General features: G+C 36.1%; 1 protein-coding gene across 4 annotated transcripts in view; it reads left to right on the forward strand.

Moving 5' to 3' along the window:
• The first annotated feature begins 6,361 nt into the window (after positions 1-6,361).
• Positions 6,362-16,701, forward strand: part of LOC129775272 (protein yellow-like) — a 42,984-nt gene continuing 32,644 nt past the window's right edge. The window contains exons 1-3 of one of the 4 annotated variants that reach the window (XM_055779807.1): positions 6,486-6,504; positions 14,957-15,021; positions 15,082-15,423. Coding sequence is in view for 1 of the 4 variants with exons in the window: in XM_055779788.1 (XP_055635763.1) it covers positions 6,941-7,078 (138 nt within the window). In the remaining 3 variants the exon portion in view is untranslated. Of the gene's footprint in view, positions 6,505-6,706; positions 7,079-14,956; positions 15,022-15,081; positions 15,424-16,701 lie in introns of those variants that run through there. The other 3 variants (XM_055779797.1, XM_055779816.1, XM_055779788.1) reach the window with 3 other exon arrangements.

The following is a 16,701-nucleotide window of genomic DNA, read 5'->3' on the forward strand; positions in this document are numbered from 1 at the left end:
CGTAATTATTTAATGTATTAGTTTTTTATAGTTTACATGGATTCGAGATCAAGGGTGCTATATTTTTTTAATATTTTTTCTTGAAAGCTGAGGTTTTTCTACATAACGTATCCAAAAATCAGAGATGTGTTATTTTTCGTTTTTAAGTTATGGTTTTTCAAAGTTAACATGTTTTCAGTTTTCGTTCAATATTTTTATGCGACTAGACTGGATGTATGCGATTAGAATTCAATTAATCGGAAAATGTGTCACTTTTTAAAAACAGGCTAGCTAATTGGCTTTAATTTAATATATCGATCATCTGAATCAGTCCAGTAGTTCAAAAGTAAAAAGAACAAAGCCATTTTTGGAAAAAAGTGAAAAATGGTTTTTTGGACCATCGGTTACCTTTGAAAAATCATAACTCAAAAACGGCGATTGGCGGCGATTAATTTGATATGTCGATCATCTGGATCGGTATAGTAGTTCAAAAGTTATGAATTTTTGAAAAAAGTTATTTTTGGAAAAAAGAGGAAAAAGTTGATTTTTCGGACAACTCTAAAGTGGAAATGGTCACCCTATCGAAAAAATTAAAAATACGGGTCTAATGTTTTACGATAAAGAACAAAACTACCACTTTTCCCGAAAATCTGAGAACCACTATATCGGTTTGGCATGGAATGGTATTCTAGAGCAGTGCTCGTACATATAATTTGAAGAAGATGCAATCGGATACGTGATTTCTGGTCGTCTATTGTATTTTAGTGGAAATGTTTTGAAGTTTATATAGAATTGGTCGAGAGTCAGACGTTAGCACTGTTCATATCACATCGCGGATCTTAATATGTTAAATTCCTAATGTGATGTTATATTATAACAGATTAACTCTTGTTCTTGATTGCAATGGTGTCCATCAAACTAATTGATGTTGAAACAAAAGTAACCTTGTGGCAAAATCCCCGTCCAGGATTTATACATTTCTGCAGACCTATCAAGCTTATGTTTGCAAAATAGATTGCAAACCTTATTTTGAATGAGTACGGAAGGTGAAAATTTGTTTCGATGCATTAGCCTCCGCCGCCAACACACAATAGATTCGGTTCGGATTTTCAAAGCAGACAACAGCTTTTCTACGATGAATAGGAAATCAATAAGAACAAACCTTTTTTCACTTTGATTGTGTCTATCAAGTTATCGTCACAAATTGAAAGTAGATAAAAATAAAACCTACACTTAACCGTTCCTACAGGAACAATAATAACAATAATGATTGTTCTCATTTCTGACATTGTCCGTATGCTGAATTATGACATTATATGTTTTTGCTGTCTCCAAAATGTTACAGAATCTGACGACCCTGACGATCTTTGCCGTTCTATGGTGTTCTTATACGGTGTGTTATTTCCATTTCACAATATTAATAAACAAAATTTACATCAAAGTTTCCTCATTATGACAAAAATTCGAATTTGAAAAAAAATTTATCTAAATATTTTGATTTTATTGGGTCACTTAAGGAGTGTATCGAAAAGTAGTATGAAACATTTAACACGTTATAACACACAAACGGGTGAACTTTTTTTTGTTGTGTAATCAGAGCACGCTTTGTTTACATGTCAAAAATCGAAATACAAGTCATTTAGTCGCGGTCATAAAGTTGTTTTCGAAATGTCGCGGATTGATTTGGAAACTAAAAAGAAAATTCTGCACAATTGGTGCACCGAAAAGGGTGTTACATACCACAAAATAGCAAAAAAAAAATCAAAGTTTGTCCAGAGAGTGTTAAACGAATCGTCGCAAAGTTCGGTAATGAGTGTTCCCGAACTAAGTAATGCCGAATTGGACCGAAAAGTGGAAAATTATGGGCCCTATTCCAGAAAACGAGACTAGCAGACGAGCGCTCGCCTCGTTTGTTTTGCTATTCCAGATGACGAGCTCGACAAGAAACAGACGAGTAGCTCGCCTGGCTCGACGACCGTTTGGCCGCGCTCGCTGATGAATCAGGCGAGTCTTCTAGTTTTTTTGATGCGCTTGTCCACCTTGTTGATTGAAAACATCGGTATTCTGCTGTTCCGCCTTTATCTTCAAAAATTGTTTCACGGCTAGTATTGCATAAGCAATGTATATTTTCAACTGCAACCATCAACTTTCATTGGACGAAAATTAATAATTCAAAATGCAATTTTGTGCGTTTTTGATAAGTCAATGTTTTTTCTATTGATTTACATTTTACAATAATGTATTTCTTTCGCCATATCTAAATGTTCCGAAATTTATTGCTATGATTGTGAAAATACTAGACTACTTTATTGTATAACTGTTAATGGAAATACATGCATATAGATTCAAAACATTTCTTGATAAATCGTTGATTAGTTGAACAAACATTGGCCCCAATAAATCCATAATAACTAAACGTCTTAGTGATAAAACCATATGATGGTAGAAAAAAATATCAATGGAAACAAAAGATATATTAAACTTATTCCTTTTTTATGATTATAGTATTTTAGCACTGAGAAAAGAGTATCGATTGATCAATTCTAAATATGTTTGTGGTTTTCCTGTTTTCTTTCAAAATAATACATGTCCTCACATCTGACATCACTGATCATACACTGAGAGAAATAATTAGTAAATATAACGAATTTTTTGGTAAATACTACCAATCTATAGTCATTTTCGACCGTACTAATAAACACATATGTCAAGCAGAACCATGATTCGGAAGCCCAATATCGGCTACATTTTCTCGCCGAAAATGCACGTATCAGAATTATATCCTTATTATACCTCCGTATTGCCTTATGGGAACAATGAAAATGGTTAATACGCGTTTTTCTCACCAGTTTTCAGATATGACAATATCCAAACTTACTAATGTTATCGAGTGAAATATACTAATCTCTGGTAGGGATGCGTGTTTGTTGACAATATGTACAAAAAATTTGTACATTCTACTAATTTTGCATTACCAAATGTATTTGGTAGTTTTCGACTGAGGAAGTGTACCGAGAAAAAGTGAGAGAAGTCTCTCCAGTCTACCAAATATAACATTTCAATGAAATTCGTGTACTGGAATAATATATTTAGATCGTCTCGACAGTGACTGAAGCCGAGACGAGAACAGACGAATTGCTCGTCTCGTTTTCTGGAATAGGGCGCTATATTCAGAAAAACTGGTCTGCATCTATTCGTGATTTGGCCGAGAAGTTCAAAACCAGTGTGGGGATGATTCAGCGGATTAAACAGAGACATGGTCTAAAGGCCTATAATAAGCAAAAAGTAGCTAAACAAACACCGGAGTAGCAAGATCGCGCTAAAACACGAGCTCGAAAGCTATATGAGCATATTTTGTCCCAATCCCAACCAGTGCATTCTCATGGATGACGAAACATACGTCAAAGAAGATTCCCGAACGCTGCCGGGACCTCAATTTTATGCCAAATCGAGTGGAGAGAGTGTACGACGGATACGACTGTTGCGATGGAAAAATTCGGCCAAAGAGTGCTCGTTTGGCAAGCCATTTGCACGTGTGGCATGCGATCGTTTTTTCACAATAGTGACTATAAATGGTCAAATTTATGTGGAAGAATGCTTGAAGAAGAGATTGATTTCACTTTATAGAGAGCACGAGGTTCCTTCTCTATTATGGCCGGATTTGGCATCGGCACATTATGCCAAATCCACTCTACAATGGTTTTCGGAACACAACATCATGTTCGTCGAAAAGACCTCAACCCACCTAACTGTCCCCAGCTGCGACCAATTGAACGTTACTAGGCATATGTCAAGGCCAAGTTCAAGAAGGAAGGTACAGTGTCTAAAAATATGTCAGAGTTCAAGAAGAAATGTTCCATAAAATGCACAAAGACTACTGTGCAGAACTTGATGAGTGGAGATTTGAACAATCTTTTTGGAAATCAACAATAAGCTTGATTGTTTTCTTTTCATTTCTATGTAAACTTATTATAAGTGTATAATGAAATACACTTTTGTGAACACTTTCTGAACGTTTTCAGTTTTATTTTGATGTTTGGAAGTTTAAGACTACTTTTCAATACACTCCTTATGCGAAAGTTGTAGTCGGAGTCGGCTAATGTAATGAAATTCCTTCCGATTCCGACTCCGACTCCTTAGCCGTATTAAATACTGCTGTTATGATATTTGTCCCACATTCAACGCACTGTGCGTCGTTCAATAATGAATTTCCATTTCTTTAAATTGGGGAACAAATGGTGAGCTGATGTGTTGTCGTGATGGAAAAAAGATCACTCGACTTCCTCGATTTTTGAATCGAATACCAAACACGAAGAAACAGACCGATCTGACTGGAATGTGGTGTGTGTTTTTCCAAGAGATACTACTGTAATTAACACTAGAATTACCGACCGGTCGAAACGAACGGTTGTATCATTTGTTTACAAGATTTTATCTTGAAATTTTATTAAGATTTTCTTATTTCCTTTGAAAGTTTTATATCTTGACAACTAAATGATCGGTTCTGTAGAAAAACGAATATAGTTCTAGCGGTAAACATAACCTCGATACGCATCAGTAGTGTCATCTCCCTGACTTAGCATGGACTTTTTAAAAGACCTTCGTAGAAACATGGTAAGAATATAGTGGACTAACATCCTGCTGTTCTTCTGAATGGGGTCCACAGAAAGGCCCATGGTATGGCGTCACGAAGAGGCTGCAGCAGTACGCCTCCGATTTATCAGAAAACGTTGTTCAGTTTTTCAAATAAATTATTTTGAAAAAAAATGGGTGGGTTATATCTATGATATAACCGCAAGGTTGACGTGGGACTACCTTAGCTTAGCAATCATTCGTTTGTATTGATTAAATTCTTGATTGAATGAAACAGTTTCCAAATTCAATTGAATTCAATATATTTGCTTTGTCAGGAAAAAGATTGAACAGAGGCCATGTAAAGTCAATTCATGCATTGTGATAGAATGTTCTTCGTTACAAGTAAATTTAATGACAGACCTTTTACGTTGGGTATGATGCCAAGGACAAAAAATATATGTATTGAAGAATTATCAAACGTTTGATGAACCAGGAACAAAAATACCCCCGATTTGCATGAATTTGAAATGCCGATTCCCTCCAGGCACCTTGGTTTAGCTTGGTTTTGATGTGTTAGGGAAACCGTAAATTGGGCCAATCCAAACGAGGCTGTTGGGGCGTTTTGATAACGCCTAATATTTTACAGTTATTCAATTGTTTATCTAATGAAAAATAACATTTCGTTGGTTGCGATAGATGCGTGGAAATATTCCCTATCAATTGATGCAAACATCTTTCCCATCCAGTAAGAAATGTTCGAGTTATAAGCATTCGAAATCTTTCATTTTTTCCTGCATGTTCTGTGTTTCATTTTACCCCCCATACATTCCGGTTAGACGTAGTCCCACGTCAAAAAACGAATCAGTCATATTCTGGGAAATCATAATCAACTCAACACTCTGTTTTGAGTGAAGGAAAATGAAAAGAAACATGGTAAAGCATAAAGAGAAAATGCATCAATGTTCATCATGTCAGCCGTAACCACACTTCTTCTTCTTCTTGAATGGCGTTAACGTTCCCTGTGGAACTTTTGCCGTCTCAACATATGCATTAACTAGCGTCATTCATTAATACTTAGTTGAGATTTCTTAAGCCAAATAACACGCCTTGAATGTATTCCGAGGGGCAAGCTCTAGAATACGCGTGACCACAGTGCAAATCGAAGGAAATTTCTTTGACGAAAAATCCTCCGGCCAGAATCGAACCCGAACACCCGGCATGATAATGTGAGACGCTAACCACTCGGCCACGGGTGCACTAGCCGTAACCACACATCATTATCAAATTAAGTGGCAGGGAAGACAAGCGTTTAGTCATAAATTGCAATTGTGCGTTCATTTTTCCACTCTCGAACAAAAAAAGCAGAACAAGCGAAGCAAAAAAAAGAACAGAATAGATTAATAAAACTAGGCCTAGAAGCATAAACATATATCGTAGTTACGTTTGCGGGCAAAACGCACTAATTTATTATACTAATACAAATGGTATAATAATACAACATTACTTAACCGGGATACATGCGCGCACGCCTACCTGTCCAATCGAGTGGAAGCTTAATCGAACTTTTAAAAAGGCATTTTTTTCAGCCGGCGATTTATCCTGCGATTGCGTTTCGATGCTTTATTGAAAATGTATTTTCGTTGTTCGTTCAGTTCCACTGTTTCGCGTGATCCGTTCGATCGCCGCTTGTACGCGCGGCGTGTGTTTCCGAGAGCACTTTGCGTGCGGCCGCCGATATTTTCGCGAATCTCTTCGGCTGAACTTCGTGAAAAGTCGCTCCAGGGACGCCAAAGAACCTATAAAGCGTAGCGCTGGCTCCGTCCGACCCGTAGTCGGTTCTCAGAACGATCCTCGATCGGTCTTTTATTATTTTTGGTACAGTTCAGGTGATCGTGTGTTTTTCGCGGGCGTAAATTTCGGTCAGTGCACAGAATTTCGGAGGTCTACAAGGTACATTAACCTAGTGCCTTTAGTATGGTGGTCGATATGTCGATTCCGTTTCAATTGCGAAAGGCGTGTGGCTTTGGACGAGCGCGCGATCTCTCTGCGTTTTTATTTTCGAAGTTTGTCGCGTGTGTGCGCATTGGCGGCAGCTAATTGAAACTCAAGCAGTTTGCAGTTTGGTTAATGAAAATGCTCTTCCAGTGCTGTTTGATGTGATCTCGAAAACGTTAATGGCAAACGGAAATGCCGTGCAATTTTGCAGTTAACAGAAAAAAAGTTGTGCGGGATGTTTGCCTCGATGACCTTTCGAAAAACTTAATCCAATCGGAACGGATGATATAATACAGATACGTGATTGGTTGTGCAGGACTGTGTCGTCTTCCTGGCGATAAAGTATATACTTCCACTAAGAGTTGTGTGTCTTACTGTTAACGGCCTTGGCATGGAATTTAGAATTAAATGGCGAGGATTGAAATTTCCAGTTTGTGATAAGACCAGTGAAGGATCAATGTTGTACAGCACGATTTGCTCGAAAATAATCGAAACTGGGTCTACAGCGGTAACAAATTACATTCAATCGGTAATACCTGATCGTTCGTCCAGTCGTTGAAAGCTGTTTTCAATTTTCATTTCCGGTTACAGTCGAAGAAGAAAAGCAAACAATTCTCATTGAGGCGATTTGTTTTTCTACAACTTATGCATCCTGTTTACCAAAAGCGAAACGATAATATGCGACTCGATGGAATACATCGACAGAGGGCTTGAGCTTCAGCGCTTTCGCGCTGAGAGGATCAACGAATAGATCGACACTGTTATAATTCCAGCATGTTGGGATATTGGTCATCGGACGCATGTAGTGCAGTGGTTAACATGCCGGCTACTACCTCAGAAATTGGAGGGTTTAAACCGTAACCTGAACAAGTCACAAATTGCTATGAACGTGAGATGATTTTAATCAAGTCTTGTGCTGTTCATTGTCGGTAATGATAACGTGTGGCAACACTCATCAAGTCGAACAATCACTGCCTGCAATGAAATAATGCGTGGAATGAAAATCGATGCGTGGAGTTGCGAGTCACAATAAATGCTCCGCGTGATTGCAATGTACAACATTCATAAAATGCAGCAGCATTTTTGTTGAATGCTTAGTTGAATACTGATACAGATCTTTGTACATCTAATAGTTTTTTTTCTCGATTCAGAGAATTTCCCAATAAAAAACAATATTCTAATAAAAATATGATGGAATAATACAAATCTGAAATAGATAACGTTCATATGACAACAGCTGACTGTTGGCTTGTCCCCAATCAGTTCATATTCTACTTGCTTCAAACGGAAAGTTTTCCCTGAATTATCACTGGTGAAGTATTATTCAAAACAGGTTTGTTTGTTTTCGTGCCGTTGCCATTTGAAGCGATTAACTAATTCGGCGACAATCGAAAGCAGTTATGTTTGACTTTAATCGCCTGTTTCCAAAAACGTCCAAGTTGCTTAAATGATAACTTTTTTGAACGCTATTTTTATTATATTCAATGATTTTCAATGAATTTTTGTTTCCCAGTTCTGTATGACCGGATTGTTCATAGAAAAAAAATAAATGAATATACGCACAAACTAAATGGGTGTGATCTAGTGAAGATGGAAATACGTTAGGTTTCAACTAGAAAGATGTAGGGTAAGTGGGGGTAATTTGGACCCCGATGGCAAATCGTCAAATATTTCCAAACCAATACGGTCTATATAAAAAAAGTTACATTCTACACTGAGCTACACTTGTTTTCTCTCATTCAATAATGTTTAATCATTGTATCAAGCTTCGAACTATCAAATACAGAGAAACTTCGATGTAACGTATATTTCAAGGCTGTAGAGTCGGAAAAAAATTTCCCGATTCCAACTCTGACTCCGACTCCCCACAATTATTATTACCGACTCCAACTCCGACTCTTACATCCGTCTCCTGCTGATAGACATAAAATAATTCGAAACCAAGTTTTACATTAGAATCTTTTTTTTATTTATATTTGTTTAAATTTATTGTATCCAACTAAATGATCGATTTTGTAGAAAAACGAATATAGTTCTAGTGTTAAACATAAGCTCGATACGCATCAGTAGTGCCATCTCCCTGACTTAGCATGGACTTTTTAAAAGACCTTCTTTCGCTCGTGAATTACCGACATAAATTAAGATGAAAACGGCAATATTTACTTTTTTTTTGTGCTCCTACACCCAAACTAGCGTTGCTAGAAAGCATTTCATTTTCGGCAGATACCATGTCTCTTCATGCCTTGTTGCGTCAAATGAGCAAATAATGTCATCTGTCCCCCAACGCTTTAAACTGTTTGTAAAAGTCCAAACGACGTCAACGGAGATGGAACCAAGGCCGGCTGGAATACAAGACTGTTTTACACGACCACGCTATCCACATAGCTAAAAATACTGCGCAGAAGTGTGATAATATTACATCTCATTACAAATTGAGGTTGGAAAGTGTTTTCTAATTTCACTTTTAGAAAACACTGCCAGCATAAAGGAAATCTATATCCATCTCGGTCTGGGCCGTGTACATGTGTGGCAAAGTAATGCGTTCTTATTTGAAACGTGTCTCTTGTTTCGCTCGCTCGTGTTAATCTTATATTTTTTTTATTTTTTTTTATATCTGTATTATAGTGATTTTCAACTCATTTGGCTGGTTCGTCACTTTTACTTCCATTTTTGGAAGAATGTCGGGAGTGAGAATTGAACTCGTGACCTTCAGCGTGAGAGGCATGGATGTTACCACTAAAGTTAATCTTATATTGCCGTATCATATATATTATATAAATGCTTACCTGTATTTGAGAGTCATGACATTTTCTGTTATTTTTTGCGCTTATTTAATGTTATAAATCGGGATGACAAAAGATGAACTAAAAATGAATTTTGGGATTTACTATAATTTCACAGGTTTGTCTTGTACAGTGGCATGCCTCTAATTGAACATCTAGCTAATTGGACAGACCTGTAATGTGACACGAATTTATTCGATTCTGTAATTGGATGTAATTCAATTTTCTCCCTTCATACTGTTGGTTGAGTGTGAATAGATAATATGACCGCTTGCTTGTTAAAAAATTTCTTCCCGGTAATAGTGCCCTTCTTCCGATGTATGGCAGATTTGATCATAGTTGTATGGACTATTCATATAGTTTTCATTCAGAATTTAAAAAAATGGTATGTTTGAGAAAAATGAATACCAATTTTTAAAATAATTTTGTTTGTGTAATTTTTATATATTTTTTTCATTTTTCATGAAAGATTGAATTGTTTTCATAATTCTAACTCTGACTAAAATTTTTTAGGTCTTAAAGTTTGAGAATTTAAAAAATACGTTTTTGAGAAAAATGAATTTCAATTTGTGAAACATTTTTTTCAGTGTAATTTTAAAAAAATGTATTGTACTTATCGAATTGTCTCCCAGTAAACATTTAAATCCAAAAATGGCTTTATTTGTATAAGCGAATTTGAAGTATATGAAGCTGTTCTAACTATTTCCCGTTTATCCCGATCAGAGACCTTCGATTTACGTGAAGCTCTCTTCTTCTTACTGTACCCTTGAGAATTCGCCAAATAATTGAGCACTACTTGATGGGATCGTCCAATCCGAGGAGCAATTTCTCCGATAGCAACATTTTCTTAGTAAAATGCACCGATTTGTTCTTTTCTTTCTCCGTGATCGCTTTTCCCTCCGAAAGTTTCTAGATTTATCGATCAAAACAACTAAAACAACGGAAAATGTAGTTGGTCTTATATAAACTTGACACTTGAAAAATACAAAGACATTCGTTCACATTCAGCGCTTGCACACACACATATGAAAGTCATGCAGTGTATGGTAATTACCAATACCGATACACTACGATATGAATTGAAGCGTTGTTTGTTTACAATGACACAAAGCTGCAAGATCATCACCTAGTTTTATAGAAGTGGAACAGAGTTTTTATGAAAATTTAAGCAATTTCCTACATTTAATTCTTTGACCAAAATTTTATAGGTATTACAGTTTTTGAGTTAGAATTTTTATTAAATTGAGAAAAAAAGCTTTTCAGAAAGTAGTCGAGTAACGTTATATCGAGCGTACGTTATAACGAGAGTACGTTGTATCGAAGTTCCTCTGTATATAATAAAATAAAAGAGATAATTTTTGGACACTAAAATTCTATGTGGGGTGATTTGGTCATGTTTCATCGAAAGAAAAAACATAGTTATGATTATCTATTCAGTATAGTATAGTAATTCAGAATAGTAATTCAATTAGTAACAGTGTTCGGGGTCGGAACCAGGTGCCTTGGTCAGAGGCCTGACCAGAAAAATTGCCTTGAGACCAAGCAATTGATTTTTCAGCAACGAAAATTTAGGGTACATAAGGATGGCGTTACCCAACATGTAGCATGTCCTAGATATTCGGTGAAAATGAATGTTGAATGTAACATTTTAGGCACCTTATGAATCCGCCAAACCAACCATTTTCGGCTAAGCGAGTTTTGAGATTGAACGGATGAGTAAACATATTTATTTCAGTCAATTCAAATGCCATTTCTACGAAAATATTATGTGAGTTCAAACCTTACAGCTAATTTTGCAGGTCTAGAATATGAATGACCATCTTCAGTTCCTGCTGAGGTGACAAAACGGTTCTATGAGATTCCTCGGATGCGGCTGACGAATTTTGTATGTTGTTCGAGCAATTTCAAACACTTTCGATGCTCAGTCCTTGATGGCCTGCATTGCTCTTTCAAGTTCCTCCTTCATCCAACGTTTTCTGTTCATCCTTTTTTTTTGTAATTCCGCGGCATCTGGAATCAATTAGAGAAAAAAAGTTCCAAACCTGTATGACCAATTCACCCCACTGAAACGTGTCCATATCACCCCACACAGCTTGCAAAAACTAAAATACAATTTATTTCATTTATTGTTATCAAACTTACCGTTTCGCTGCATCAAATGGTTCCTCTTCTGTAGGTGAACAGAACTTTACTGCACAATACACGAAAATTTTGTTCAACCAGCGGAAAAAAACATAAAACCATGTTTTTTTTTACCTTAGGTCCATGCGTTTCGTTTCTTCACCTTAGGTACACTCAATTTAACAATAAAAGGCGATGAAATTATAGATGATGCTTCAAGTTAAGCCGTACTTTTCGAGTAAGTTGCGGTGTCAAAATCACCCCAACTAATCCTACATATACTATTGCCATTTGTGCTATTTTTCTTTCTATGAACCAGAAAAATTGTGAGTATAGCTAGATTATTTTTTAAATCCTAAGGTCATCTTTCGTTTAGAACACAGTTTGTTTGCATGTGTCTTCATCGGAGAATATATTGCTACGAGTTGAACAGTCTTCTACTTTTTTAAACAAATCACAAAAAAAACATGGATGATCGAATGGGACTAAAGAAAGTGGTACATATAATTTATTTATTTATTTCTTTTCTCGGGGTTTTTACTTCTAAAAATGATTTGAAAACTCAAGGTATTACAGTACTCATTAGTCACTGATCTGAAGGAACACCGCGATCGACAATCAATGCAAAGGTTATCGAATTTACTTAGATCTCTGCACTTATCCATGGAGCAATCCCACGCCAAATTAACCGATCGCCAACCCAACCCTCTCCGATTTTTTTTGAAACCTCTCCGATTTTTTTTGAAACTTATGATGGAAGCTACCTAAAATCCGCATATAATTTAACAAAGTTTGATGTATAGTGGTGCCGTGTCGGATACATCATAATGGAGATATAAATTTTTAAAAATTAATGAAAATTCAATATTTTATGAAATCGTTTTTAAGAAATTTCTTCTTTGTTAAACTAGAAGTCTTTCCCTGTAATAATATATAAAAAGTAGTAGGGTCTGAGCCTAAGGGACGGACGTAAGTTTGACGTAGGACTGTGTGGAACAATTAATTTTTTAAATGTAATTCTTTTCATTGTTCAAAAATCAGTTATTGTAACTCTTTTGAACCTTCATATGGTGACCATAAAAAGTGGTGTTTGTTATATTAATTTATTCAAAACATGAATTCAGTACTCATATTCGTCAAACGGGTTGTAACAAACAAAAAACAAAACATAGCTTTTGGCAGGAGGTTCAACTGTCTAACTGAAAATGATTAATGAACATCAGTGTGCGCAGCGAGTAAAATGATGATTTTTGTTTTTTTTCTGTTTGATATTCGCTTGATTTTTTTTAGAAAAATCAGATTTTTGAGATATAAAAAGTTTTAATAAAGAGTTCCATTTTTGAATGAGATTTTTGACAGTGTTTTAAAAATGTTTTTTTTCTAAATAGTTCGTTGATTTTCAATCAACTTCAAATATCAGTTAAGGTTTTTTGAAAGAAATATCAATGATTTTTAAAAGGCCATTTTGAAAAATCAGACGTATTATTAAAATTATTTTTTTTCGGTGGTTCCCATCATAAGAACAAAATTTCAAAGAAATCGGTGAAATAGTCAATGATTCTGTTAAATAATCAGTCGTTATTAAAATTGGTCATCCGATAGTAAAAATTGCGTGTCTAGGTGGCTGCCACCACACATAAAAAGATTTAATGTGAGGTGACAGAGCCCTGCTGGAAGACCTATCAGTGTTTTCCGAACATGGTCGGGGCCTGCCCCAACGGGTGTGCTCTCGGAACCTTGTTGAGAGAGTCATTGGCGTTGATTTGAAAACCGTTCTCTAGAAAAAGTAGTACGTCCGGGACTACTGGTCGGATTAGCACCACCTTCCCCTATATAGAAAGAGAAGGGGATCGAGAACACTTCACTGCCTTACACCGGACATGCACTATCTGAAGCGAACTGAATTAACATGCGTTAACATGAATAAACAATTAACATACCTAACTATTAGCGGCCAAGTACAATGCATTAACATTAATCAATATAATTCGTTAGTAACATTAGCTAGATACGATCTTCTTTTTTTTTCGTTGCCTTTCATGCGTGAAGCTCCATCAATCGAACCAATGTTGATTTATAAAAAAAACAGCGAATGCGTTAATCTGCACAGCACGGCGTGTGTCGCAAATGCTCGAATAATTCTGTTGTTTTCATGAAACACTCGGAATGAAGAAGCAAGGGTCTCAGAAGGAGGCCTTAGCAAACACTTTCACGCAGAATCATTCTTTCGCTGCCTCGCTTCTCTAAGAGCTATTTATTAATTTATTTATAGGTATGAAATCAGCTTGTATTTAGTCAAAAATATTCAGTTTTTTATACTTAATTTGTTTCGTCATTGTTTATTACTTCAGATTATGATAATATTGTATTTTTTTAAGTTTGATCTAAGTTTTGACTATTTTATTTTCTACGAATTGATTGACATAATATCATCAATATCCGCTTGCGACAAATTAAGTTGTTAACGTCATTTGTATCTGAATTCACTTCCTTCTTGGAGCTCAAAAAGAATAATTGAAATGTGATTTTCAGGCGTCTCAATCAGCATTTATAAACTGACCATAAGAGTACCAATGGATGTATGGGAAAAAAGTGAATTTCGAATTTTCAAAAAACTTTTAAAAGAATGTGTATTGCCACGAAAACCATCTTTTGCGGACTTCATTTACTAGTGTCGCAGACGTCAAAATTTGAATTTTATGAAAAACCGAGAATCCCCCAAGGAAAGACATGAAATCGAGGTTTTCAAAAAAAAATTTTTTTTATGCCAAATGTCTCAAAATTGCATGAAACGTTGAGGTTTACTGTTATCTAAAATTTAAATTGACTTTTCAGGTGTAAAAACAACAGAGCACCAACATGTTTATTTTTGACAAAAAAAAATCGAGATAACATTAAATCTCTAATCCAATCTAATCCATTTTTTTAAACCTCGGTTTCTTGGGGAACTTGGGTGATTTTTAGGTTTTCAAAAAACTCTAGCTTTTATGGTTGTGCGACACTAGTAAATGAAGTCCGATTGCGCTCATATTTTGCATACTGTAGTTTTTCGTGGAATCAACATTTTTAACAAAGTCCCATTTGAATATTCGAGATGACCATTGTAACGTTTTTCCGCTGTCAATATTAAAAAAAAGAATCATTGCCGAATATTTAAAAAAAAACAACAACAACGACATCTATTAGGGGTCCAGTTTTCCTCAGGTATCCATTATCGATAATGACTATCGATAAGGGAACGACGTACAGTTTCACGGCGAAATCGTTTGCAAGAAACTTTCGGGCGGAAATAAGTCGCCATTTGGCATGCTACGGCCTCGGCCTACTATTTTCAGGAACTCTCGGCCATTTCGTTTGCGGAGCGGTCGGAGAGTGGAACGATTTTTTCCTAAAGTGAAAGTACAAAAGGTACTTAGTGGAGATGTTGTTTCGATAGATAATAGAAACGGTAGTTTTCAAAGTACGTTTAGTTTATATAGATTTATTTTTTTTTGTTTCATTAGTGAACTGAAATTACAAAGAAAATATTATTGTGTTCCGCTTGAATTTTATTATACAAGGATAGCAGGTAATTCCGCTTCTCTCATTCCCATTCCCAAAATTATGAGTTTCCCTTACCGTTGAACAGAAAGCCTGTTCAACAGGCGGCATACGTGGGACGGAGATATTCCCCGATTCAATGAGCTCTTTCGGAGCACGATAGGTTTTTATTCCAACCGCAACGAAACGGATGTGTGACATTAAGGATCATCCGACCGGCATTCGACGAAGTCGCAGTGTCCCCCAGCGACCGCCATTACACGCTGGGCTTTTTGATTTGTGACCCGACCGCAATATACTGTGAGGTAGTTGCTGGAAGAAACGGTGGCATACCGACGATAAATCGGGCTTCATCTGTATCCAGCCTGTATCAGCGCACACAGCATAGCACGCAGCCAGTCAGCAACGTCCGGTAAAACCCTGCGCACAGGTAGGTGCTAATTTTACGCATGGCCATGTCGTGAAACGTAACACGTTACACGTTACGTTAATTTATGTTGAATTTCTTAACTTGGAGAAATTTGGGAAGAGAGAAGGATAAAAGGGAGAATTAGGGTAGGAAGAGAAGAAGGAGAGAGTAGGTAACAAGTAGAAAATAAAATTGTAAATAGGGTTCTAAACACTGTTTTCTTTCCTTCATTGAGATAACATTTCCTAATAGATTTTATTCATTTCTCGAAGATTCGTGATTGATTCGCTCTCCCAACGCTTTCATTCGGTTTGGTGAGATTTTTGAAAGTGTTTCTTTGTGCGTTCGTGAAATCCGCGCATTGGTCGGACATGATTTCTTGCAAGAGAGTTCACCTGTAACTACGTGACCTCTTACTGGAATCGTACGTGATAGTTCGAGGCTAACTTGACCCTGAGCTATTCTTGTAGTTAGTCGGGCATTAATTCAACACGACAGGTGGTCTCCCTACTGGGAGTGGCGCTAAAGCCACCGTGTTTCACTACACTCGCGTGTCGGGACTTCGAACGGTTACACCATTTTCATTGGCAATTTACTGACCATACATAAATAGTAGGATTGAGCAATCTTGGATCGATATTTAGAAGATCGATCTTTTCCTTTTCGATTTCCGATTTTTTGGATCAAAGTTTTTTTTTAATTTTTGTTTCAGTGAACATTGTTTTTAGTATTACTAAAAACCACCTGACAAATTCCATAAACATTGGATCCCTTTCAAGGTTATGAAATTAGTAGTAAAAAGTAAAAGTAGTAAAGAATTGAGGAGTAGTAGTTTTGAAACTTTGGTCATTACAAAACAAGTGGTCACAAGTTATATTTACACCATCACATTCGCTAGGCGAACAGTGGAAATTGTGACGAAATTGGATGGTGACATCAGCTACAGCCGAAACGGCTTTTTCTTGAACTGTTGGATTTTATTTATTGTTAGCGGAGAAATAAAAAATATTTATAAAATAATTTCTGTGGGAACTTGAGTGTTCGAAATTATTTAAATGAAAATATCAATTGTGGGTGGGATGAAGTCCGCCGGGTCAGCTAGTTAATAATAATAATTTACAATTAATTTATTTACTTAAATAATCCCATGATGGTACAAGATGAATGCCCGGAAAAAACATTTTTTCTGGTATTCAAGTTTTTTTTGTGACCTTCATGATGAGAATCAAAATAAAATGCTTTTAATGTTTGAATAGAAGTGTCAATATATAATTTCTAGTAACTCTTTTGGCTAAATTA

Source organism: Toxorhynchites rutilus, chromosome 1 (assembly GCF_029784135.1).
Source record: "Toxorhynchites rutilus septentrionalis strain SRP chromosome 1, ASM2978413v1, whole genome shotgun sequence".
In the NCBI taxonomy this organism is placed as follows: Eukaryota; Metazoa; Arthropoda; class Insecta; order Diptera; family Culicidae; genus Toxorhynchites; species Toxorhynchites rutilus.